The sequence below is a fragment of the Kogia breviceps genome, chromosome 18 (assembly GCF_026419965.1).
Source record: "Kogia breviceps isolate mKogBre1 chromosome 18, mKogBre1 haplotype 1, whole genome shotgun sequence".
NCBI classification, from domain to species: domain Eukaryota; kingdom Metazoa; phylum Chordata; class Mammalia; order Artiodactyla; family Physeteridae; genus Kogia; species Kogia breviceps.
The window spans coordinates 58,181,700-58,207,293 of record NC_081327.1 but is presented as its reverse complement, the minus strand read 5'-3'; the positions used below and the strand labels follow the sequence as shown (position 1 = coordinate 58,207,293).

The 25,594-nt window shown below is 57.5% G+C and overlaps 1 protein-coding gene and 1 non-coding gene across 2 annotated transcripts in view; one reads left to right on the top strand and one right to left on the bottom strand.

The window, feature by feature from the left end:
* Positions 1-22,806, bottom strand: part of SPG7 (SPG7 matrix AAA peptidase subunit, paraplegin) — a 30,851-nt gene extending 8,045 nt beyond the window's left edge. Inside the window, exons 1-9 of the mRNA XM_059045897.2 lie at positions 22,560-22,806; positions 20,096-20,198; positions 18,832-18,921; positions 11,625-11,866; positions 8,972-9,111; positions 7,894-7,996; positions 6,663-6,788; positions 6,246-6,408; positions 5,841-6,014 (exon numbers count right to left, since the gene is read on the bottom strand). Coding sequence (XP_058901880.1) covers positions 5,841-6,014; positions 6,246-6,408; positions 6,663-6,788; positions 7,894-7,996; positions 8,972-9,111; positions 11,625-11,866; positions 18,832-18,921; positions 20,096-20,198; positions 22,560-22,742 — 1,324 coding nt within the window. The 5' untranslated portion in view covers positions 22,743-22,806. The remainder of the gene's footprint in view (positions 1-5,840; positions 6,015-6,245; positions 6,409-6,662; positions 6,789-7,893; positions 7,997-8,971; positions 9,112-11,624; positions 11,867-18,831; positions 18,922-20,095; positions 20,199-22,559) is intronic.
* Positions 20,421-20,527, top strand: LOC131745676 (U6 spliceosomal RNA). Its single transcript, XR_009332409.1, has one exon. It is a non-coding gene; the product is annotated as a U6 spliceosomal RNA (small nuclear RNA).
* Positions 22,807-25,594: the final 2,788 nt, after the last annotated feature.

The window sequence follows — 25,594 nt, the reverse complement described above, 5'->3', positions numbered from 1 at the left end:
ACCCGGTTCTGCCCTCCAAGGCCATCCTCCACGTCCAGACAGCAGCCCTGCAGGAAGAGCGTCCCCGGGGAGCGAGGGGCACCTCCCCGCCCCACTGCCAGGGGCATCGGGGACATGTCCCCTCCAACACGGGGACTGAGGGCCCCAGGTCTGTCGTGAGAATTCAAAAGCAAGTCCAGAAACCATCACTGACGGCCCATACCTATGTGTGAACCTGGGCTGGACGCTAATCTGAATGAAGCAATCGCAGGAACGCCCCACGAAGCAGCCAGGGGCGGGGGGGGCGGTCTGACCCCGCCTGGATGTTAGACGCTAGAAAGAACAAGTGTTACGATGATATGGAGCTACTTCCCCTGGTGAAGGTGCAGAACCCTGGGTCTGCTTTAACCCACAGCGGAAGAGGCAGGGGTGCTGGCAGACGGGACCGTGGCCGCAGTTACGACAGGCGCCGAGGCTGGGCTGGGGCACGGCACTCAAAGCAGGCCCCCCCGCCGCTTCGGAAAAGTTCCATAGCACGAAGCTTAAAAAATCAACATGGCACGATCCGTCTTTTGCTACCTTAATCTGTAGTAAACGCACACTGACAAATACAATTTCAAATCACCTGTACAAAGTCTTTCAACGGAAGTGAAATCGGAGCCCTTCACTCCACTGCACGATCCCAGGACAGCGGCCAGGGGCCCAGCAAGCCCCGACCCAGGGACGGCACCCACCTCGCCCAGGGGCTGACGCCACCAGGACAGCCCAAACCACACCCAGCGCCAAGGAGATCACTCCAGAACGTCAAAGAAACGTCTCCCAGAGGCCAGGCTCCCAGCCTGGGCTCTGCATTTTGGGATGTGGTGAGCCCGGACCCCTCACGGAGCCTGGTCCCACTCGCGGCTCGAGCGCGGACAGTGCAGAAAAGCGTCTGTTTCCCAACACAGAGGCGGCATCTTAAAATCACTCAGACTTCTGAAATAAACTCAGACAAAAACAAGCGCCGCCCAGCGTGCGCGAGGCACCAGCCCCTCTGCCCCGACTGCCCGTGCTCCGTTTTAGGAAAAGCGCAACTCGGACATGGAAACGGGAGGCTTGCTGGAGGGAGGGGCCCTGGGCAGAGCTGGCCGGGTCCCCTTCCTGGGGCACCTGGGGATGGAGGAGCCCCTCCGCCTCGAGTCCCAGAGCGCTACCTGGGACGCCTGCCGGGGCTCCCCACTCACATCCCCCCAGCGCCTGCCTGCCTGCCACAGGCCGGGGCCGTGATCACAGAATCCCGAGGTTATACAACAGTGAGAAAACGTTGAAAAACAGGAGGAACAACGGCTGCGGAAGCAAGCAGCGGCCGGGCCGGGGTGAGCCTGAGCCGGGAGCTCCAGGCGGGGACGCCCCCAGAACGGCTGTGGCCTCTGTGCCAGCAGGCGGACCACGGGGCTTGCTTAGGGCTCGGCCCAGCTGCAGGCACACCGCAAGCGGCACACGCTGCGCAGACGTCCCCGTGGCCGCGCGTCAGGCGACTCCCACGTGGAGCCGAAGCTGCCGCGACCCCGTCTGCCGGGCACGCGTCTCCCTGCGCGGTGCCCGGCCTCCACCCCGGACCGAGGCAGATCCCGGCACCACAGAGACCTCCCTGCCCAGCCCCACCCCCCCCCGCCGCCCGCGTGGCCTCCTTCCCAGAACGGTCACCTGCACGGTCTCACGTAAACGGAAGCACGCGGCCTGCAGCCTCTAGAGGCTGGTCTTCTTCCCTCAGCCTAAACCCCGGGACCCAGCCAGGCGGTGGGGCCTAACAACAGTGAGTGCCTCTTCACCGCTGCCCGGCGCCCCCAAGGGAACACACCAGGGCGCAGCCACGCTCCCGCCGCAGGACACACGGCCTCTCTCCAGCTTTCAGCCGCTACCAGTGACGAGCGCTGGCGCACACGCGCTCCGTGGACACCGGGTCAACGTGCCGCGTGTCCAGCGTGTTCGGAGCTGGCCGAGCTGTCTCCCGGGAGGCTGCACGCTTTCCCCCTCCCGCCGCAGGGGCTCAGGTTCGCTTCCCCTGCTGCTTCACAGATGCGTTTTCACGGCTGCTTCACTCAAACTGGGGTCCAGGTTCACGCACAGACCTGGGATCCAGTCTCTTCACATCCTCACCACGTCTGCTCTTGCCGCTATTTTGAATGAAGTGAGAGGACTGACTCCACCTCCGGGACTGAGTGCACAGCTGAGTAACAGGGACGTGTGCGTGAGGAGGACGGAGGCGTGGGCCAGCAGCCGGGGGCCGCGAAAACGTGCTCTCCAGAGGCGCCCGGCTGGGCTCACGCAACGGTGAAGGTGCAGTGCAGGCAGGACGGCACCGCAACAAGAGGTGCTGGAGAGGCTGGACGTGCACACACAAAGTGAGCTGTGACCAAGCCTCACGCCTCGCGCAGAAATTCACTTAGCACGGGTCACGGACTAACACGGAAAAGGCCGTGTGAGCGCTACCTGCGGTTTCCCCTTTTTCCTTAATTTTCACTTTCTTAATGAAGTACACCTTATTATAGCGCTTCAGGCATAGCACTGGATCACAGCGCAGTGATTCAGTTATGCTCACGTGTATATGTATCTATATTCTTCTTCAGATTCTTTTCCATCACAGGTTGTTACGAGACACTGAATATAGTTCCCTAAGCTACACAGCAGGTCCCTGGGGGTTAGGTACGCGGGCCTTTCTACGGACCCCAGGCAGAATCGAGGTCGCGGGGTGCGGATGGAGACGCCCATCGCGGGGTGCGAGGAGTGAAGCGTCCCTGTGCCCACTGGGCCGTGAGAGGGAACGCAGCTGCCCCGCCCCTGCCCGTGCGGTGGGGCCCCCCCAACGCCGGCACCAGGTCCACCACGCGCTCTGCACTTGGATGAGACACTGCTCCTCCCTGAGCGGTGACAAAGGCTCCTCAGACGCTCAGCTGCATCTGTGTACAAAGGCCTGCTGGCGGCGGTCCAGCCCTGCCAGCGCCTCCGGGGGGGGGGGGCTCGGGGGTCTGGGGGGCGGGTCCTGGGGGGCCCACGGCTGCAGCAAAGCCGGTGGAAGCTGTTCGTCTCCTGGGGGCACAGAGGGGCCCATCAGAGAAGGCGCCAGCTGGGAACGTTTCCTGGGGGTGCACATCACCCGGAAGGGTGGTCTCTGGCTTTAAGTGACAAAAGCAACAGGAGCAGAGAGAGGGGGGTGCTGCTCCCGGGGCCCAGGTGCTCGGCCACAGCGGGCCACGCGGGAGCCCCACCGTCACGCACACAAGGTCACAACTACAGGTGAGGTCGCGCTGTAGCCTCACTCGAGACGTCAGGAAACCCCGGCTCGGAGGACGGGCGGGGGAGGGGAGGGGCACGCGCCCGCCGCGTCCCCCCCACGGCCCACAGGCCGCCCGGGGCCAGCACTCGGGCGGGCACTGCAGGACAACATGAGTCTGGCACACCCGCCAGGGCTGGGGAGCTCGACGGGGGCTTCCGGAGACCCTCTGTCGTGTCCCACAGCATCACCCGGGTTACCCGTCCTTCTCAAGAGAAGCAGACGCCACGGCCGAGATGCAGCACTTCTGACAACAGGCTCATCAAACCCCGCGACGGGGTCTCCGGAGACTCGGAGTCGCACTCGCAGGCGACCGGACGGCGCGCTCGGGCTCCAGCGGCTCCCAGCCCGGCACACGGGGAGGGGCTGGTCAGAGCGGGGGGCAGCGGGGGTGGGCGAGGGGCCCCAGGAGGGCCCACCTCCAGGGAGCGACCCCCAGAGCTTCGTCTCTGGAGCACAGACACCAAGTTCCCAGGCACGTCCTCCCCAGGAACCTTGCTCCTCAGACCGTGACCACGGGGCCGAGCCCCTGAGCCATCCTGACGGACACCCGGACGAGAGGGAGACGCAGGTCTCCGGGGGCAGCTCCAGACGCAAACCATTCTCAGGACCTCACGAGGCAGCCCTTTCCTCTGCCGTGAGAAATCACACTCTGATTTTCAACCTGCAGAGCTTTCAGATGACGAAACGCCTCCCCTGCATCACCCCCCGACCTGCCCAGCGCTGCAGGCCCGCGTCCTAGCGCCAGAGTCGGGGCATGGGGGCACCGCCGTGCCCGGCGACGCCACCGAGGCTGTCGCGCAGCTCCCGCCACACATGCGGGGCTCAGCCTCACTCGGAGCGTCCTTTCCCGGGCCTGGCCCGGAAGAAGTGCCAGTCACGAGGACAAGGACACAGAGACAGGCCCAGGCTGCAGGAGACCAAGGAGACAGGACAGGTAAGCAACGTGAGGCTGGACTGGACCCTGGGCCGGAAAGGGCACATCTGCAGGTCAGAGGCACCTGCTGGACACCCACCCGCGTCAGGCCTCATCCATGCCGGCCTCTGGGCTGCCTGGGGTGAGGGAATAGTTATAGGAACTCTGACTGCTTTCCCATTGTTTTTGTAAGTCTGAAACGATTTGAAAATGAAAGGCTAAATAAAAAAGTTTCACCCTTAGCCACATACAATCAGATTCCACTATCCACACACTGGCCACCAGATCCACCATCCCCAACACTGAGAATAGTTTAAAGAGGAACATAAGTACACAAATAGGGGGTTCCCCGGTGGTCCAGTGGGTGAGACTCCGCGCTCCCAATGCAGGGGGCCTGGGTTCGATCCCTGGTCAGGGAACTAGATCCCTCACGCATGCCACAACTAAGAGCCCACACGCTGCAACTAAAGATCCCACATGCTGCAACTAAGACTGGTGCAGCCAAAATAAACGATAAATTTTTTTTTAAATTAAATAAATGGTTCTCTTAGACGAAAACTACTTTGAGATAAAAGTGTCTTCCTTATCTATAATACCTAAAACAGCACTAGAATTCTGATTAAGAAAAATTAAAAATGGATCCTACGCAGCTGGGACTTGAAAAGATATCTGTGTGCCCGTGTTCACAGCAGCCAGAAGAGTCCGTCGAGAGATGAGCGGATAAGCCAACTGTGGTCCATCCACACCTGGGAACATAACTCAACCTTAAAAAGGAAGGGAATTCTGAGACTTCCTGGCGGTCCAGTGGTTAAGACGCTGTGCTTCCAAGGCAGGGGGTGTGGGTTCGATCCCCGGTCAGGGAACTAAGACCCTATGAACCTTGAGGACACGATGCTGAGTGAAATAAGCCAGTCACAACAGGACAAACACTGCACAAGCCCACTTAAATCAGACACAGCAGTAGGAAGGTGGGGGCTGGGGGCTGGGGGAGGGGAGAATGCCGAGTTGGTATTTAATGGGGACAATTTGTGCTTTTTGGGAGGATGAGAAAGTTGCGGAGACGGATGGTGGTGATGGTCATACAACAACGGGAATGTACTTACTGCCCCTAAACTCTGCATTTAAAGAGGGTTCAAACGGTAAAATGCATGTTTCGTATATTTTACCACAATGAAAACAAACACAATATCTACTTACACACACACACACACTCCGAAGAGGGTCTTACAGGAGTAGCTCAAAAAAAAACCAATTCCATGAAAAAGAAAAAGAAATGGTGTGGAAGCCAGTCCAGAGGTCATCTCAAGGGCAGCAGACACGGCACCCCTGGCCGCGCATCATCTGCAGCACCAGCTGCACCCACGCTGGGCACAGACTCTCACAGCAGCAAGACCCCCTGGGCTCCTCTGAGACTGACCACCACCCTCGCGACCCAGCCCGGCATGGCATCCCCCCTTTTCTTCTTTTTTCTTTTTGTACTACTGCCCTGACTCTGGGAAAGCGAAAGCTGTGTTTCTGGTCATCACCTCCGGAGAAAGAGTCCCCAGCGCTGACAAACCCTCGCGGCCCCCGAGCCGCCCCGCCAACCGGCCCCCGAGCCACCCCGCCGACCGGCCCCCGAGCCGCGCTCACCGTCCATCTCCACCAGCAGCTGGTTGAGCGTCTGCTCCTCCTCCGTGCTGGAGAAGCCGGACACGGTGGTGGAGCGCTTCTTGCCCACGGCGTCGATCTCGTCGATGTACACGATGCAGGGGGCCCGGGCGCGGGCTTCCTTGAAGAGGCTCCGCACGCGGGCCGCGCCGAGGCCTGAGGACACAGGGGACGGGGAAGCAGGCGGGTCAGGGGCACGGACCCTGCTCTCGGAGAAACCCCAGCAGGTGGGCCCTGCTGCACGTTGCCGGCCCCCTCCCTCCTGGACCCCCCAGACCACGGCTCCCCGAAACGTCAGCGCCCCGTTCCTTCCACGCCCACAACTCCCTAGAGAAACCCGGCCACTGCAGAAGGAGCGCGCCCCGGACACGTGGTCGGGGGGCCCACCTCCAATGACCTCTACGAACTCGGGGCCAGCCATCGCCAGGAAGGGCACCTGGGCCTCTGTGGCCACCGCCTTGGCCAGCAGCGTCTTTCCGCAGCCGGGGGGGCCGAGCAGCAGGGCGCCCTTCGGGACCTTGGCTCCGAGCTGAAGGAAGCGCTCTGGGCTCTAGAAGGCGGCAGAGGACACGCACTGAGCCCCGGCGCTCCAAAGAACCTTCGGGACGTGACTCTCGGGAGGCTTGGGTCACGTCCACGTGGCTCTGGGAAAGCGGAGCCCTCTGCGGTGACGGGTGACAGGCAGCGCAGGGCACCGTGGTCACGGAAGCCACCACGTAGGTGCTGGCCAAGCAGGGGGCTCACCGTGTAGCGCAGCACCGGCCCGGGCAGTCTGCCCCGCCCCCTGCCCCGCCCCCTGCTCACCTTCAGATAATCCACAAACTCCTTGACCTCCAGCTTGGCCTCATGCATTCCTGCCACATCTTTGAAGCTGACTCCTTTCCCCGTCTTGCCGTCCACAACCGTGAAGCGAGCCATTTTAAGCTGATTCTGGGCGGAAAGACCAAGGGCGGAGCCCTGTGCAGCCCAGGAGGGCGGGGCAGAGGAGCCCTGGGCGCGGCTCACCCGGCATGTCCCGCCCCACCGTGCCCACTCACTCAGACGGCAGCTACGGGCAGGGTCCAGACACACGAGGGCGGTGACCGCCAGAAAGCTGCCCGGTGGCCGGCAATCTGCCTTAAGGGAAAACACTCCCCACGTCAACTAGGCAAACCAACGACTTTCTGTGAGCCACCTGACTTCTCTGTGTGACCTTCCCCACTATCGCGTGATTTCTTTTTCCGATTATAAGAGTTACGTAACGACACGCAGTTCTGGGGAGTGTTGGTAAAAAAGTTACTACTTGGTCAATTTCTGGAGCGCCATCTGGCTGGACAGACAAGCTCCTGGTGCGGGGCTCAACCTCAGCCACGACCTCCTTCAGCACGGGCTCTCAAAAGACGCAGCTGCGTGGGATTCGCCACAGTATTATTTAAATACGACAACAAACAGCCCAAAGCGTGCAAGGACCATCAGACTGGCTGATCCAGGTACGGCGCACCCCATGGGACACCACGCTACCACTGACGGTGCGCGTGCACGTCCTGAGCCTCCGAGGGCCCCAGTCCAGGGGGAAACTGGGGCGCTCTGCCCCCCGGCCGGTCCCCAGGAGGGGCTCCTCCACTGCCCTCTGCCGGTGTGGCTGACAGGCCAGGTACGACTTGAGCGGGAGGGAAAAGTGCACATTACAACGAATGCCATGACAGCAGAAGTATACGCTAAAGTGCATAAAGGTTGTCCTTTTAAAGACAACCTTTAAAGCTGTCTCAGCTAGCAGGGGAGACCCCCAAATAGTCACGGCCAGCTGAGAGTGCAAAACGCAGAACACAGTGCAGCGTGAACCCCTTGGCTCAGGCGTCCACGTGCCAGGAGAGGGGCCTCGGCTGGAGCCAGTGCTGCGCCCCCCAGGTCAGCCAAGCGGAAGGAAAGAAGAGCTGATAGACGACGTCCAGGCCGACGTCCATCGTGCACTCATCCTACAGGTGACGGGAAAGGGTCAGCACAGACAGACGGATCTCAGGAACACACGCTCGGGGAGACGATCTGTACAACTTACAAAAGCACTGAATCCGCCTTCCCGTCCTGTCATTCCAGCCAGACGGAAAACATACCACAGGATGGCCAGGCCCACCGCTGTCATCCCCAGGGCGTAGAGGGCACTACAGCATGAGAGAGAAAGGTGGGCACAGGCTCAGGCCCGGCCGCCGGGCAGCCGGCACCCACGCCTCGCACAGGCTGGGCCCGCAGACACGCCCAAGACGCGAAGGGCTCCCTCCCTCTGAGATCAACCTGTGGGACCAGCGCCAACAAGGGGTTTCCTTGTCCCATTCTCATCAACTGCCCTCCCGCATCAAGCGCTCCCGAAGCCTCAGATCTGGAGCACGGCAGCGCGGGGCACGCAGAACCCGACCGCGGCGTGAAGCCAGAACGCCACCTGCCGTCCAGAGCCCCGGGGTAACTCACGCCCGCCAAGAGCAGCTCGTCCCCTTCCACGCATTTTATTTGTCAGAAGGAGGCCATCAATTTTGGTCACCAAGGCAAAATCGGTGTAACAGTAACAAAGAGAAAACCGTAGGGCATCACCCCCCAGGCGAAGAGGGGGACCCATCCAGGTGTGCCCTCCCATTCCCTACAACAAGCAGAGGTGCGGCCTAGGGGCCCTGCACCCTCAGGAGCCAGAGGCCGTGGGACAGACACACCGCACTTCGCAGACCTCTGCACACAGCAGCGTCCAGACACACGGCCCGTGACCCGCTGATGAACGTGCTCCCACCAAGGAGTCTGCAGGCCCTGCCGCCCGCAGGCCCTGCACGGTCTCTACTCCTCTCTTCAGCACGGAACCAAGAAGTTCCACCGGACACCCGGCTTCTCCCTTTCCTGCCTCATCTTCCTGTTTGCAGGCAACAGCAAACCCAACCTGGGCTGAATTCGGAAACGCCACAGACAGCGGAAGTGGTGCCTAGAAGTGAGTCCAAGCTGGCCCACCTCAGGCCGCCCCTCACGCGCCCGCCTCCCCCGAGGGGCTCTGGCTCACTGCAGGCACAGCCAGTGTGAGATTTGTACTGGGCTTTGTTTCTCACGTTACAAAGCCAGGCCCGGTTTAGTGTAGAGGCACCCAGAAACGACCAACCTACTTCCCAAAGAATCCCGTCCGCTTATAGGACACCGGGATCCTGTCCTTGCCTTCGACGTTCAGCTCATCCTCAGCCGCTCGAAGCTTCTCTTCAAACTTGTCGATGTTTGCCACCTGCATGCGGTACATCAAGGCCAGCCGCTGGGAGCAGAAAGCAGAGGGACGGTGAGAACGACGCACAGGTCAGACCGCTGACCCTGAGGACAGAGAACGGTGGCCCGGCCACAGTGCGCGGACAGCTGCAGGGCTTCCGACGCAGACGCCTGCCACCCAGAAACCGCCTCCGCGTCGAGGGAGTCTTCGTTCTCTCAAACACAATTACAGGGACACGTTCATGAAAAAACGTTTTAAGCAAACGGAGGGCAGCACGTGTGTCTTAAACCCAGCACCCGGATGGCCCCCCGCTGTGGGGGCACAGCAGAGCCCGGCAAGGAACCCGCAGTGCTGGACCAAACCCACGGTCAGCCTGCGAAGGCTCCCTGTCTAACCACCGGCCGGGTCTCACGGCCAACCGAGCGGGCGCCTCCGTCCTCGGGCAGACGGGAGACTAGGAAGAGGGAGCAGGCGGCATCCCCCGGAGCTGCTGGGACCGACAGTCTCAGCACCTCCACCCCAACCCCCCGTCCTCATCATCCCGGCAGCCGGGCCCACGCTCTCCAGCGTGAAACTGTTCCAGGCTGATTCTAAGCACGCTCCTGGAATCTAAATGGAGCGACCAGATTTCCCGCTGCTCTGAAGCCTCTTGGAAGTCTTGCGGGGTGACCATCGCTATGAGTGGCCAGTCAGGCTCCACTGTGTGGGCTACGACGGCCAGATGGAGGGGCACACAGGGGGCCCACCAGTCATAACCAAGCTTTGCACTGGAGCGCCCCTTGGCCCTAGTGGCTGGATTGACCTAACGGACCCCAAACGCTTGGTCTGAACTTCATCGACCCTCGGTCACTCAAACACCTGCGCTGGCCAATTTGGAGGGAAGGGAAAAACGTAGAAAGGACCCTCCTTCTATGTCAAAATCCAAAGGCAAAACGTATGATTCCAGAAGCCCCTTCAACCCCACATCTTGTGAAGCCTTCTCTGATCCCCTGTGCCCAAATCAGCCGCTTCAGCGGCAGCCTCCAGGCCGCCCGTCCTCGGGCCAGCAGCGGCTACCACTGCCCCTGGCCTCTCAAGGGCACTGGAATGCAACTTCTACTATCTGCCCAGCTGTGAAGAAGGAGAGGCTCACAGGGCTGGGCTATAGCCACGCCTGCTCGGGCAGGATGAGCCCCTCACCCCAGCACCCAACCGGCCCAGAAGCAGAGCAGCGCCCGGGGTGCCGGTGGGGCATGCGCTGGGGCACCGTGAGAGTGAGCCACCAGGGAGAAAGCTCTCCGCCAGGAGGCGCAAACCTGAGCTCCGGCGAGCAGAGCAAGTGCAACCAGAAAGCCCTCTGCCTCCCGGCGCGGAGAAAACTGCCTGCTTCCCCACCGTCTGAACTTTAACAGGAGGGGGGAAGGCCGCGGAAGAAACACGACAGTCAAGTATAACTCATGATCCCTGACTGGGTCCTGGATTAAAAATGCTAACACAGGGCTTCCCTGGCGGCGCAGCGGTTGAGAGTCCGCCTGCCGATGCAGGGGACGCGGGTTCGTGCCCCGGTCCGGGAAGATCCCACGTGCCGCGGAGCGGCTGGGCCCGTGAGCCGTGGCCGCTGAGCCTGCGCGTCCGGAGCCCGCGCTCCGCAGCGGGAGAGGCCACAACAGTGAGAGGCCCGCGTACCCCCCCCCCCAAAAAAAAAAGTACTAACACAAAAGGCTCTCAGGCCAGTATAGAGGCACCTGGGAAACACAAACAGGATAAGTGTGTTAGAAAATACTCTGGGGGACTTCTCCGGTGGTGCAGTGGATAAGACTCCACACTCCCAACGCAGGGCGTCCGGGTTTGATCCCTGGCTGGGGAACTAGATCCCACATGCATGCTGCAAATAAGAGTTCACATGCCACAACTAAGGAGCCTGCCTGCCGCAACTAAGACCCGGTACAACCAGATAAATAAATAAATAAAATATTAAAAGAAAAAAAGAAAATATTCTGGTATCGATGTCGCCTGTCCAGGGCCTCAGGCTGGTGTCGTGTCCCTGGGGGTAAACGCGAGGGGTCGGAGACGGGAAGGCAGGCTGGACACTGACTCACCCTCGCAGGAGGGTCTGCACAGCCGCTCTCCGCGCGCCCACCCACCTGCTTCACAGCAGCGCTGTCACTGGGCGTCTCTCCCTGACACCCAGCCCTCGACCTGGCATGAAGCCTGCAGCCTCCCCTCCCCCTCGCAGCGCCCCTCTCCTCCACCCCCTTTCCTTCCTGCTCCAGGCCAGGGCCGGCCCTTGCCCACCCGTCTCTCAGCCACCTGCTCCGGCCCCAAGGGGTTTCCACCCGGACAACCCCATCCCCTCCGTCACCAGCCTGCTGGGCGCCAGCCAGCCACACGCCAGGCAGAGCCTGGACGCCCGCTGCCCCCTCTCCCTCGGCCCGGAGCCCCTGCCGCCCTCCCACCTCCCCTCTGCACAGCCCCCGCCGGGACCACACTGCCTCGCCCCCTTCTCAAAGCCTCCAGGCCTCCTCCTGAAATCTAGACACTCACAGCTTGTTCTAAGCACCCCCGCCAGGCCCAGCACTCACAGGCCGCCCGAACACCACGGCGCCGGGGTGCAGGTACACCTCCACCACGTCGCTCTCAGGCACCACCTGTACCCGCTGCACCTCGCCCTTGGCCAGCATCTCGTGCACGAAGTCGTTCCAGGAGATGTTGCCGCCGCTGGAGCCGAGCGCGTTGAGCAGGCTCATGACCACGGCGATGACAAAGAGCGTGCGCAGCCGCTCGCGATACATCTGGTCCTCGCGTTCCCGGCGCCGCCGCTGCTCTGTGGGGGGGGGAGGGGCGGATGTGAGACCAGGGCGCAGCCCCGCCCCCCACGTCCGGGGGGCTCGACGTCCCCACGCCAGTGTCTGTCTGTCTCCGGTATGATGCTGCATCTTAGCCGATGCTTCAACACAATGACTGCTTACAGGCCCTTCAAGGTCACCAACATCCCATTCTCTGAGGCCCCACCTGCTCGGGTAACATGAAACCAATTTTAAAGTCAAAAGCCTCCCAGGACCAGCGCGCCTCCCCGCCTCCACGGTGACGCCACGTCTCACCGAGAGCACATCTGCCCAACCACGACCCTCGCGGGCCCTCCAGGCTCGACCAGACAGCGACCCACTCCCGGCGCTTGTGGCACACGCCCACGTCCCTGATAACAACAGCCTCTCCACCACCACCTGCCCTCCCCCCGCACGACCACCTGGGACTGACACGCAAGCGAGCTGCACGGCACTCACCACAGAAACACTGGAAAAACAGCACACCCAGAAGTGCGAGAGCGAGTCCGGAGAGCCGTTCTTTACCAGAACCGTCAGACGAACTCCCCGGATTCACACCCGACACAGGCGCTGCTGGGGGCATCACCTCCCTCGGGCCCGCAGCACAGATGGGAAAGAGCCCAGCACCGGCCAGGCCACGGCGCTCCTCGCACCAATCACAAGGGCGAACGGGCCGCGGTTGATGGACACGGTGCTGCCCACCCAGCACTTCACATGGTCCCGCTAGCCCGCCGCCCCCAGGAGCCCACCTCCCCAGCCCCTGCGCCCCCCGGACACCCCATCCACAGCCCAGGAGGCCCTGGGACAACCCGGCCTCGCTGACCTGTGCAGGGTGGGCCCATCCTTCCTAACACTCCAGGCAGCTTCTGCAAGACCTGCGGTTGACACCTTCTGAGAAAGGCGTGTACAATTCTTCACCAGCTCCGCCCGAGACAGGCCTGTCCCAGCGACCAAAGCTTCCGCTGTTCACTCACCCTCCCCAGAGGCCAAGCCGGCACACGGCAGAGCTGGCCGCGGTCACCTCTCCAAGGACAGGCTGTGGAGGGGCTCGGGGTCCCCTGCCCTCTGCACAGCCTGGAGGTGCAGCCACCCACACACACCACCTGCTTCTCCAACCAGAGGCCAAAGCATTTTAAATCGGTTTAGAAACCTGAAGCCTGAGGGACTTTCCCGGTGGTCCAGTGGTTAAGACTCCGAGCTCCCAATGGGGAGGGGGAAGGGTAAGCTGGGACGAGGTGAGAGAGTGGCATGGACACATACACACTACCAACCGTAGGGTGGATAGCTAGTGGGAAGCAGCCGCCTAGCACAGGGAGATCAGCTCGGTGCTTTGTGACCACCTAGAGGGGTGGGATAGAGAGGGTGGGAGGGAGACGAAAGAGGAAGGGGATATGGAGACGTATGTATATATATAACTGATTCACGATGTTGTAAAGCAGAAACTAACACACCATTGTAAAGCAATTATACTCCAATAAAGATGCTAAAAAAAAAAAAAAAGACTCCGCGCTCCCAACGCAGGGGACCCGGATTCGATCCTGGTCAGGGAACTAGATCCCACACGTTGCAACTGAAGATCCCGCGTGTCGCAACTGAGACCCGACGCAGCCAAATAAATAAACATTTTAAAAATAAAAAATAAATAAAAGGAAAAACCTGAAGCCTGAGAAGACTGTCACAGCAGCCGTTTTGAAAACACGAAGGTACGTTTTAGGTATTACCCTTACAATAGATTACAACGGTGTATCTGATATTTCAAGCTCATAAAGGCGACCACTTACTGTGATTGTGGACAGCAGACTGACGTTCTCAGGTGAGAAGCCATCTCTCTCCAATATTTAACCTGCAGCCTTGCTCTCTAACAGCCCAGTGGGGACAATCGACCCTGGCAGCCGCACTGCCGGAAAGCCCTGCCAGGCCAGCCTGAACTGGTTGAACTAGTTCTATTTCTGAAACTTTAACGTAAGGAAACCAAATGTAACAAAACATATATCCGTAGTACTGATCAGGTACGAAATCATGAGGCCTGTTCCAAGAAAGACAACAGGACAACAGTTCGGGGAAGACACGAAAGTGAGACACAGGGTCGGCTAAACAGACGGAAGATTCTTGAGGTGTAAGAGCTGAAACAAGATCTGTGACCCTGAGACTCTACCCAGGAAAGGCGTGTGAACGCTCTGGGCAGAAAGGACATTCCCTCCACTCCGAGGGCCCCGTCCCCTTCCCACCAAGTCCATCATCCCTCCAGACTCGGGGACACGACGCTGCCGACCAGCGCCTCCGCCCGCGTCCTGTCTGCGGGGGGTGAACCCGCCTTCGTGAGCACAGCTCCCCCCGCCGGCCGCTCCTCGTATATCCAGCTCACGGAGAGCTGAGGGTCACCCCAAAATCCCTACTGTCCGGGGCACCCAGGAAAGGCTGCTGTCTCCTAAGCCGTCAGACTGTCTACCCGCTGGACAGCAGCCTGCGGGACCGCTGGAAAACTATGGTCCCACGAGTCCTTCCTGGGGGTCGGAGGATGTCAACTGCTGCAGTGAGTCACCTGAACCAGCCACCTGAAGCCAAGTTACAACGCTGCTGAACGTGCAGGCGAGCACTGCAGGAGCCCTCGAGGCGTTCGCCCCGGCCGCGAGCACTGTGCCGTGAACACCCCGGCTCTTGTTAATACCGCCAAGGGGCTGGTCCTGACCCACAGCCCGGACAGAAACCTGAAGATGGAGAGGAGGTGCACCTCACAGAGGATAAAGGGACACCGTCCACAAAACGTGTTCTGGAAACGCCAGCCATCGCTGTTTGTTAACCTTTCACGACCAGGTAACCGCAGGCGCCACGTACTCGTGAGAAGTAACAGAGGCCCCTCTTCCACGTCTACCGGGCTCACTCAGGGCCTTGCAACAGTCAATCCGACAAAACCGGGAACAACATCACAAGCAAAAAGCGGACAATACTGACACGGCCACCCCTTGTGACCCGCGCGCCGTGTGGCCTTAGCTCTGTGCGACCGCATCACAGGTCAACGTCTGCGCATCCGTCTCCAGTCAAGACACGACAACCCCGTCACTCCAACCGCTAATCCGCCCTCCCGCTCTGTAACCTTTGCGTTTGGAGAACAGAGCGCTACATCGCCTTTCAGGACTGGCCTTTCTCATTCAAGGCCCTCAGAGGGCAGGGCTGAGCGGGACACTGGGCTGCGCTGCCTGCATGCAGCCCGCGGAGCTGAGAGCTCCCGGGCCGGTCAACTCCCGCACAGTCCAGAAGACACCCTCACGGGAAAGAAATCTTCGGTTAGGCAAGCAAGTATCGGCGAATGCAAATTTAGCGGACACGAGCTTTATCCCGTTTTCTCGAGGCGAGCTACAGTTCGGCCCCAAATGAACAAACACACAACCACCACGTGCAGGAGGCGGGGAGGTGCAGACCCACGGCAGGGCGGCCGCCTCATCAGGAGTGCACCAGGTGTGCACGGCGGCGCGGGCGGAGGGAAGGCGCCAGCGCGGCCCTTTCTCCAGACTGACTCTGTCTCCGGCCCCCGGCGCTACCGTGCCTGACGGTAGCTTGCGACGGGATTCAGCGGCGGGAGCACACGTGTCCGCAGCCACGGCAGGGCAGGACCGCGCACCAGCTGGAGAGACGGGACGCAGGCCAGGCAAATGCAGGAGCTGCTCCGGCCCACCGACCTTCTCCTTCTAAAGGCTTCGCCCGTTTCAAGTTAAGGAACGGTCCCCTCTACCTTCTCCTAATTCTTTTCCAGTTTTGCTTTTTAAATTGAAGGATTCAATCCACTCAGAACTTATGTTGGTATTCGGAACGAGAGTCTAATTTAATCTCTTTCCAAACCATGAAGCAACGGTTCCAAACCATTTCTCATACAATCTACCCTTTCTGCCACCGTGTGAAATGCCACTTCAGTTACTTGCTAATTCTTTGTTTGTCTGTTTTTTTGTTTTTTGCGGTACGTGGGCCTCTCACTGTTGTGGCCTCTCCCGTTGCGGAGCACAGGCTCCAGACGCGCAGGCTCAGCGGCCATGGCTCACGGGCCCAGCCGCTCCGCGGCATGTGGGATCTTCCCGGACCGGGGCGCGAACCCGTGTCCCCTGCATCGGCAGGCGGACTCTCAACCACTGCGCCACCAGGGAAGCCCCTTGCTAATTCTTAGAGACAAACTAGACTCTGCTTCTGGATTTCCTACTTTGTTCCATTAATCTATGTGTTACTGGACCCAGCATTGACCTGTTGGGAGGAAACAATGTTCACATCTGCCAGTATCAGCCTCCTCAGGGTTTGTTTTCCGTAACCCTGCGTACTTTCTCATGAAGCAAGCCCTCACCTTCCTCCTCCAGCTCAGAATGTCTCTGAAATGAATGACACACCTGAAGACACATCACATATCTCAGAACATGAAGACACACGTGTTCAAACAATTAGCTTTCAAGGAAAACTATGATCTCGGTGATAAACTACAAGTAATTACTATCAAAGTGCTACTTGCCAAACGCTGAGCAGAGCGCTTCTGACTGGGATCTCCTTCAACGGTCAGGTGCTTACAGACCTCGGGGAAAACTGGGATTGCCAGCGCTACACCCCAGGAAGGTAGAAGAAGTATAATCTGCAAAGTAAATTCACATGGAAATGTGTGGAGTAAGAGACCTGCAACTGCTGACAAAACCAATGAAACAGTAGGAAAAATATAAAAAAATAATATCAAAAAAAATTGTAGGAGGGAATTCCCTGGCCCTCCCAGTGCAGGGGCCACTGGTTTGATCCCTGATCTGGGAACTAAGATCTCACATGCCGCAAGGTGCGGACGGGGGAAAGAAAAAAGTAGGAAAAATAAAGAAAAATACCCATGGTCAAAGGTCATGAAGTGAAATGCTTAAGAATGCATGGGGGGACTTCCCTGGTGGCACAATGGTTAAGAATCCGCCTGCCAATGCAGGGGACACGGGTTCGATCCATGGTCCGGGAAGATCCCACATGCCGTGGAGCAACTAAGCCCGTGCCCCACAACTACTTAGCCTGTGCTCTAGAGCTCGCAAGCCACAACTACTGAGCTCACGAGCCACAACTACTGAAGCCCGCACGCCTAGAGCCCGTGCTCTGCAACTAAAGAAGCCACTGAAATGAGAAGCCCACGCACTGCCATGAAGAGTAGCCCCTGCTCACCCCAACTAGTGAAAAGCCCGTGCACAGCAATAAAGACCCAAGGCAGCCAAAAATAAACAAATAAATAAAATAAAATAAAGAAAAATACCCATGGTCAGGGCTTCCCTGGTGGCGCAGTGGTTAAGAATCCACCTGCCAATGCAGGCGACACGGGTTTGAGCCCTGGTCCGGGAAGATCCCACATGCCGCGAAGCAGCTAAGCTCGTGTGCCACAACTACTGAGCCTGCGCTCTAGAGCCCGTGAGCCACAGCTGCTTAGCCCACATGACACAACTGAAACCCGCAGGCCTACAGCCCGTGCTCTGCAGCAGGAGAGGCCACCTCAATGAAAAGCCTGCTCCCTGCAACTAGAGAAAGCCTGCGCACGGCAACAAAGACCCAACACAGCCATAAATAAATACATAAATAAATTTATAAAAAGAAAAAAAAAAAAGAAGAGCCAAGTCCCCTGGGGGCCTTTCCCCGGGGGTGATGATGAAGGAAGCCTACAGCACCCACACTCCCTGAGCCTGCGGCCAGGAGGTCGACAACCAGAAACGTCTAATCTGAACCCAACCAAGGGCACTGTGGGAGTCACGACCAATGGAAAGTTACAGCTCCTCTCAAGGTAAACGAAGGGGCCGCCAGCGCAGGATGGACGTGAGCATCAGGAAAACACAGCCCCTCCTAGAAAGTCGAGCACAAGGGGCTTCACCCCATAACCGGTGGGCTCTGCGGCCGGGCCTCCAGACCCCCAGCTCCTGAAGACATTTCTGGACCAGACTAGGGAGGAAGGTCCTCCTCACAGTTCCCAAAACCTGGTTGGGAAGTCGTGTTGTTCCAACTAAGCTGCCAGGGTGGCTGCGCCCTTCTGGAAAGACGGAGCCTGGGGAACGGGAGCAGTCTGTGTGCAGTTCTGGTGACAGGCCCGGGGTCCGATAAAGAAAGCGCTTCTCAGGCTGCCATCCCCCCTGAGGCATCTGGGGCTCACAGGAGCCTGGTTCTGAGCATGGCTGGCCTTTGGGGAAAGCACCTCCTCCAGGGCCCCCGGGCCTCGGGCCCTGCACCACAGCCCACTGCAGCCACGTCAAAATCGGCGCCGCCTCCCCACGCGTGTGTCCCTCCCTGGACCCGGCAAAGAGCAGGCATCCAGCGTCCTTGTATGTAGAAAGGGCCAGTGACAGGGTCACTCTGGAGAGAGGGCACGCAAATCACTGAGCACAGTGCTGGGAGTGCTCCAACCACTGCTAAGGCCGAGCGAGTTCCATATGTATCAGCTCCCCGCAGCCAGCTGTCATCTTGGAGGTCAATTCAGTCCAAAGTTCCCTTTTCATTTCCCTCCCCCTCACACAATCATCGAGTCCTAATTCCAGAGTCGAGAGGAGACTTGCAAGTCCACCGTTCGCCGTGCCCCGGGGCTTGGGGCCCCACTCCTTCCCCACGGCCATGCCCCGCACCATCCTGTCCTCCGGGGCTGCTCCTCAGGCCCGGAGGCAGTGCCAACACCCGTCAGGTGTGCCCGAGAGCGGGGCTTCGGCCGGGGAGTCCTGGAGCCTTCCTCCCCCAGAGCTCTGAGTCCAGGGCAGATCCGAGGTCCACCCTCTCCACACAGAGCACAGCAACCCCACCCACCTTCAGGTACTCTGAACAAGGGACACAGGTGCTGATGAAGCCGTCCCTAAAAGTGTGGGCAGGAAGAACCCAGCAGCTGCATCAGCGACGGGGGCAGGTGTGGTCCTAGGGTGGGCGTCCTACTCCTTAGACTAGAGCACACACGTGCAGACGGCCAAGGCAGCCATCGCTTAAGATCTCATGGATATACCTTCGTCATCTTCAGGGCTCCTCCCCTTGGCTTTGTCACTGCCTTTCGTCTTCTGCTTCCACCTTGAGGTGTTAAAGTAGTCCGTGCCTCCTACAAGGAATAGGGAAAGTGTTTCACAACAATCAGGCTTGCAACTACAGGGGAACCCTTAGGAGAAGAGTGTATTCCCAGACAAGCAAAACAAAACAGAAACTATCTGAAAGCTACGTGCACAGGCGCTAGAAGCTGGGGTAATCATTCTTACTCTAATATCTACTCATTATAAATAATCAACTACTTCAACTGAAGTAAGTGTTTCTGTAATTTAAGTTAACCAACGTGAGGGAATAAAAATGATGAACACAAACTTGAGAAAGTGTCATGAAATGGTTGGAGAACAGCCCTTTCAAGACATGCAGTCACTTTAAAGGAATTTAAACAAATGAACAGTGGCGAGTGGTTTCCGCACGATGCGGCAACAGCAGCCCCGGGCCACCACCTTCACCGAGACGCGCCCCCCGGACCACTCCTCACACCAAAGGCTCCGACTCGTCCAAGGTCTGAACCAACCACTGCTTAAAACGGGGGAAGGCACCTCACAACGTGACTGGGCTGCACCTTTCTTCATACACATTAAGAGAATCACAGATAAAACTGCCTCGAGGTCCACCTGACACGGGGGTGTCTGAGGGTGACGGCAGTGCCACTGGGGGCACGTGTAGGCTGCCGTGACCGGGGTGGGCACGTATGTAGCAGTGGGAGATTTCACTTTTTCCCTGTTCCAACTGAATAAAGGGGGGGGGGGTAAAAGTACAGGTGTCAACCCTCTTGGTCCTTTGACCTAAGATCAAAAGAGACAGCAGGATGTCACAAGATCTCATTAAACGGTGCAACTCCAGTGTAAAGGCACGTTATCTGTAGGCTGTGTTGACTTGCCTTCTGTACGTAATCCATACACACAGCCAGTTTGTAGCTCCTTACTAAATGTTCCTAGAGTGGGCTACAGCACAAGAAAAACCTCTGTCAAGTAGCCCAACTCTTACCAGAATTAAAAACGAAAAAAAGAAAGACAACTGAAAAGAAGCGAAAATGGCTTGTTCAGACCTTAGACAAATCTCCTCCTCATAAACTTCATTTCAGAGCATCGAGGGCTCACAGTGAGTAGCAGCCAGAGGGCCTCTTCGTGATCTCGTTTTTCTGATGATGTCAAACAAGCACATTCTCTGAATTTATCCACAAAGGCCACAGGCTCTGCCCGTCACCTCCGTCTTCAAAAGATACACACCTAGAAGTTTCCAGAGTCCGACTGGATTCTGGACGAGATGCTGTTTCACCAACAATCTGCTGGTCCCTTCAAACGTGGGCGTCAGCCGTCGCAACTGGAGACTCTGAAAAGAGCAGCACAGAGACTCAGTCACACCGACCCCACAGCACACCCAGGCAATGCACACTGATTCCCTGCTGCAAAATCTTTCCTAAAAGCTCTGATATTTATCTACTTGTAATATTTACACTGTCCTGAAATATGAAGCAAGTCTGAGCATTACTGCAAAGTTGTAACATAACATCAAAAGAAAAAAACAAACGACAACATCAAAACCTTAAAAGCAGTGCTTGCTTCCACAGCACATACACTAAAGTTGGAACGATACAGAGAGGATTAGCATGGCCTCTGTGCAAGGATGACACGCAAATTCGTCAAGTGTTCCATATTTTTAGGACTTGAGGACATGGGGAAGGGGAAGGGTAAGTTGTGACGAAGTGAGAGAGTGGCATGGACATATATACACTACCAAATGTAAAACAGACAGCTAGTGGGAAACAGCCGCATAGCACAGGGAGATCAGCTCCGTGCTTTGTGGCCACCTAGAGGGCGGGAGGGAGATGCAAGAGGGACGGGATATGGCGATATATATATACATATAGCTGATTCACTTTGTTGTACAGCAGCAACTAACACGACAATGTAAAGCATCATACTCCAATAAAAATGTTAAAAAATAGTAAAAAACCCACTAAAAATAAAATGGGGGGCTTCCCTGGTGGCGCAGTGGTTGAGAGTCCGCCTGCCGATGCAGGGGACACGGGTTCGTGCCCCGGTCCGGGAAGATCCCACATGACGCGGATCGGCTGGGCCCGTGAGCCGTGGCCGCCGAGCCTGCGCGTCCGGAGCCTGTGCTCCGCAACGGGAGAGGCCACGGCAGTGAGAGGCCCGCGTACCGCAAAAAAAAAAAAAAAAATTAAAAAATAAAATAAAATGGGGATGTTGATACAAAACAAAACAAAACACCTTAAAAGCAAGCGAGCAAGTCAAAGAAATGCTGATACTCAAGGTGAAGAACCCTGGCTGCCATTCTGTGAGCCAAGGCTCACAGCTCTCCTGCAAGACCCAAGGAGCAAAGGCCACAGTGGCTGCCCAGACCCTTTGCTCCCCACAACTCCAGACGAGTATTCCTTGTAGAACATTCCCAGGTAATCCACCAGTTTCCCGCTTGAATGTGTTTTATGTTATGGTCAACGGTCCATCTTCATTTCTTGTATCTCTGTGGTGGCAATTTCTTCATTTCTGTTTTATTTACTCATATTTAATTTTTTTCCCCTTACTTCATCCCTGGTCTGCTGTTATTATGGAGAAAAGTAACTCCTTACCAAAGGAGTATATTACATGAAATTTCCGGTTAGCAGCGGGTTAAAACTTCCTCGTCCGTACAATTATTGTCCCATTTAATTAATACTACTATTCTTGGCTCAGTGATGACCAGGAGGCATATAAGGGAGGACCAGAGAGTGTGGACTGGGCCCAATAACTGAGAAACATCAGCATGTTAGATATAATGGGGGAAAAAAAGTCATTCTTCAAAGTCAGCCCTCAACACTGCTTGTTTAAACCAGACGACTTTATTACTATTATAGGTACTGGTGAGGTTACCTGTTTAGACTTCATAAGTATGCGTGAATTGCCTACTTCAGTTCTTACTTATTTTCATAGAATAATCAAAGAATCTGATTAAAAATAATAAATTATGATTTTCCTTCTCAATAGAACTAAACAGCAAAAACAAAAACAAGTGTAATGCAGCCATAGTTGCCCTCAGACTCGGGAAAGGTGGCCAGGAATGTAGAATAGGATTATGATACGAAATTGGTCCTCAAGTTATGGTGAAACACAGTAATAATACACTACAACCTAAAATGTGAGTGTCGAGGTCCTAAGAGAGGGCTAAAAAAAAAATCAGCGAAAAAGGCTGATTTTTCAGCTTAGAACTTAGGGTCTTTGTTTTCAGAGTGAAATGTTAACATTAACAGTGCCTGGAACACACCCTTCACACAGAGGGTCTATGAATTTGAACCATAACATGTCAAGCTACACGACAAAAGTAAAACACAGTTACAAGGTACTTTGCTCACACAAAACACTTTCTGGCAGCCCACTTAGAGCATCTGGAAGGTGCTGGAATTCATCTGGTTGGGATCTGATCTATATGAGCTAATAGTTCTCTGCCAGAAATTGATGAAAACTTTCTCGATTCAATTTCAAAACGCCAGGAAGACGGGCAGAAGATACCAACACACGAAACAAGGACTAGAAGAGTCCAAGTGAACTGTACGGCCTCGCCCCCGGCCCCTCCCTCGGCTGCCCGCCCGCCCGCCCGCCTCGGCCCCCGCTCCTCCCCCGGGCTGCCGGCCCGAAAGCTGCCTCTCGCACGACGAAGACCCGGCGGCGGGAGGGCATCTTCCCCGCACATTACCTGCAGGACTCGGCCTCCAGGCCCGACGACTCCCATGAGAGGCCTGTGGACAACATACGGCCACCTCCACCCGGTCTTGGCGGAGCTGCCTGGGCTCCAGCCAGAGTAGGGGCCCCGCAGCCGCCCCGGCCCTGGCCCCGGACCCAGGCGGAGAGCGCGCAACAGCAGATACGCGGCCGCCATGTTGACCCGGAAGCGGCGCGTGCGCAGTCGGGGGGGGGAGGGGGGTGTCTCTTCGGGGCGCCTGCGCGGTCGAGGGTGTGTGGGGGGGGAGGCGGGGGTGAGGTTTCCTCGGGGCGCTTGCGCGGTCCGGGCCTCGTTGGTGCACCTGCGCGGTCAGGCCTGCGAAACGTCAGTCCCCTGCTCGCGGATTCTGGCGCCGCACGTGGCGTCCGCTGCACCCCTAATCCAGCTGGAGTTCTCTAGCGGTTTGAGGTGCCACCTCGTGCGGAGCACCTAGAGTAGAGCTGCAGCCAAGGAGGGCATCGGAACGCCGCGCCGAGCCGCCGCTCCCGTAGGGACTTGGCGCAGCGGGTCGCGGGGCTTCAGAGCGAGCGAGGGAGCCCGAGGGGCGCGGAGCGTGCTTAGATGGCAGGGCCGCCCGCGGCCCTGACCCCGACTTCGACCCTCAGACCCGGATCCTGACCCCGACTCCGACCCTCAGACCTGGACCCTAACCCCTACTCCGACCCTTGGAACCCGGCGCGGTCTTGGCGCGAAGAGGGTGCTGCCGAGGGGAGGAGGGCTTCGCTGGTCCGGGCTCTGGCCTCAGAGCCTGCCCGGGTGGTGCCTGGAGGGTCCTACGGACGGAGCGGATGAGGAAGGGGCTTAGGGTAAGAGCAAGGACTTCAGGAGAGGGTAGCTGAGCCCCCCGGCGCAGGCGGCTGGCAATCTTGGCCTACAGACGCTTAATTTTGGAGAGGTAACCATCTCGTCCACTGTTATTTTCTCCTGGAGGCAGGCAGACCCCCTCTGGAAGTCGTGCCCAGCCCTGGAGACCAGGATCACAGCCCGGGGGACGTACTCCGCTCTATCCCTGGGAGGCGGGGGTTGGGGGGAGTCTGTGGTTTTATCGCTGGGATTCCGGACCCCAGGGTCCCCCGGAGGTCTGGTGCTTGAACGCTTAGCTCTGAGACTGCTGATTGTGTTATGGTGACTTAAGTTTGTTCGTGTGTTTTTCTGTAATCCCCCAATTCCTAAGGTCATTAGACGATAACCGGTGTTTCTGAATGCCAGCTAGTGCCTGGCTGTGTATCAAACATTCTTTTAATCTTCACAAGTGTGCGAAGGAAATGCTTTTACATCTATTTTACAGATAAGGAAACGGACTCAGGACACTTTAAAGTAACCTTTCCAAGGTCACAGCTAAGAATTAATGGCACAGAGTTTCAGGGACAGTCTGACTGGTTTCAGGGCCTGTGCTCTTCGTCCTATGGCTGTAAAGGTCATATGTGCTCCCCCCTCGGTCCTGAAGCTGCAAAGGTTTAGGGACATTTTTTTTAATGCAGCGTCCTGATTATAGGTCCCCGCTCTGGCAGCCAGGTTCTTGAGTGTGGTTGATTGTGGAGAGGGGGCTGCCCCTGACCTGCGCAGCTGGACTGCCTGCCTCTCACTTTCTCTGAACAATCCATCCATCCTCTCCGGTGTCCTCCTTCACTGTTTTTCTTTCACTGGTTAATCTGTCCCACGCACATGCTGCTGTCCACTCTCCCCAGACCAGTCCCATAACCGTGACCAGGCTTCCAAGTAGTTTCTTGCCCCCTTGTACCCTATCAGAGCTTGTGCAATGCTGCTCTAACAGGAAGTGGCTGAGCCCCGCCCTCACCCGGTTCCCTCCTAACCCAGCACAGAGAATTGGTGACTCACAGCCTCTAATAAATTTGAACGTGGCGAGAACGTGTAAGATGCAGTCCTGTTAACATTGTTACAAGTACAAAGTGTTATTGGAATCTAAGCTCTTTGCAGGAGGTTCTTTTGGAAGCAGTGCAGGGTGATAGCAGGAGCTGGGCTTTGGGAAAGGAGTGCTGGCTTCTGTCCTGAGTCTGTGGCCTTGAGCAAGTGATTACCTTCTCCAAGCCTCAATTTTCTCATCAGTAAAATGGGGATAAAGTTATCTGCAGAGGGAGGCTGATATCGGGTGTCCCACGGGGTTGTTGTAAAGATAAAATGCAATAAAAATACGTGAAAGCAGCTCATCGGCTGGGAAGCCGTCCACATCCAGGATGTCGTGGGAAATGAGGTTCTGGGAAATATTAATTCACTCATCCAAACACATTTACTGAGCAACTGTGCTTTGAGAGCTGGCTGCAACCCAGGCCTCAGGTGAGAGGTGGACCTTGACTCTGAACCCCACCCTGCTCAGTCCCACCACTGCAGTGGCCTTGGGCGATGGGGGTTCACTTAGAGAATTCAGACACCCAGTGGCCTAGACCCTGGAAGAGAAGGACCTGCGGAGGGGTGGGGGTGCCCTTAGCAGACCCGGCTCCTCCCGGGCCCCACTCCTGAGGCACCGCCTTCACTTTCCTGAGCCACTCCTACCTGTCACCTGCTCTCTGTTCTTTCTGTACCTTGTGACTTGTGTTTACTCAGTTCTACTTCCTCAGTCTCGGAACCCTGTGCACCTCAGGACCTTTGGGCTTGGCTTCCCTTAACTATGTCAGAGGCCATCACAGTGAACTGGCTGCGGCCAGGCTTGTCTAGGCCTCTGTATCACCTCCCTGACACCAGGCGAGAAGGGCAGGGAGCAAGGCCCCTCGCCCTGCTGCTGTCCCTCTGACCCTTGCTGGGCTCCTGTGCCGCCAGCTGTCAACCGAGGGGCTTCGGGCAAGCTGCTCTGACGACATCTGTCCATCCCCTTGTCTGTAAAATAGGAATAACACTTTAGCAGTCTGGGACAGAGGTTCATCTTTGGGGCCATCTTTGGTTTTAAGATATAAGCTTCGTTATTAATATCAGAGCAAATAATTGTTTGCTTCTTCGCAAATTATGCAGCTTGGCTGCAACTAAAGCGCTAAACTTTTTTAAAAAAAATCACA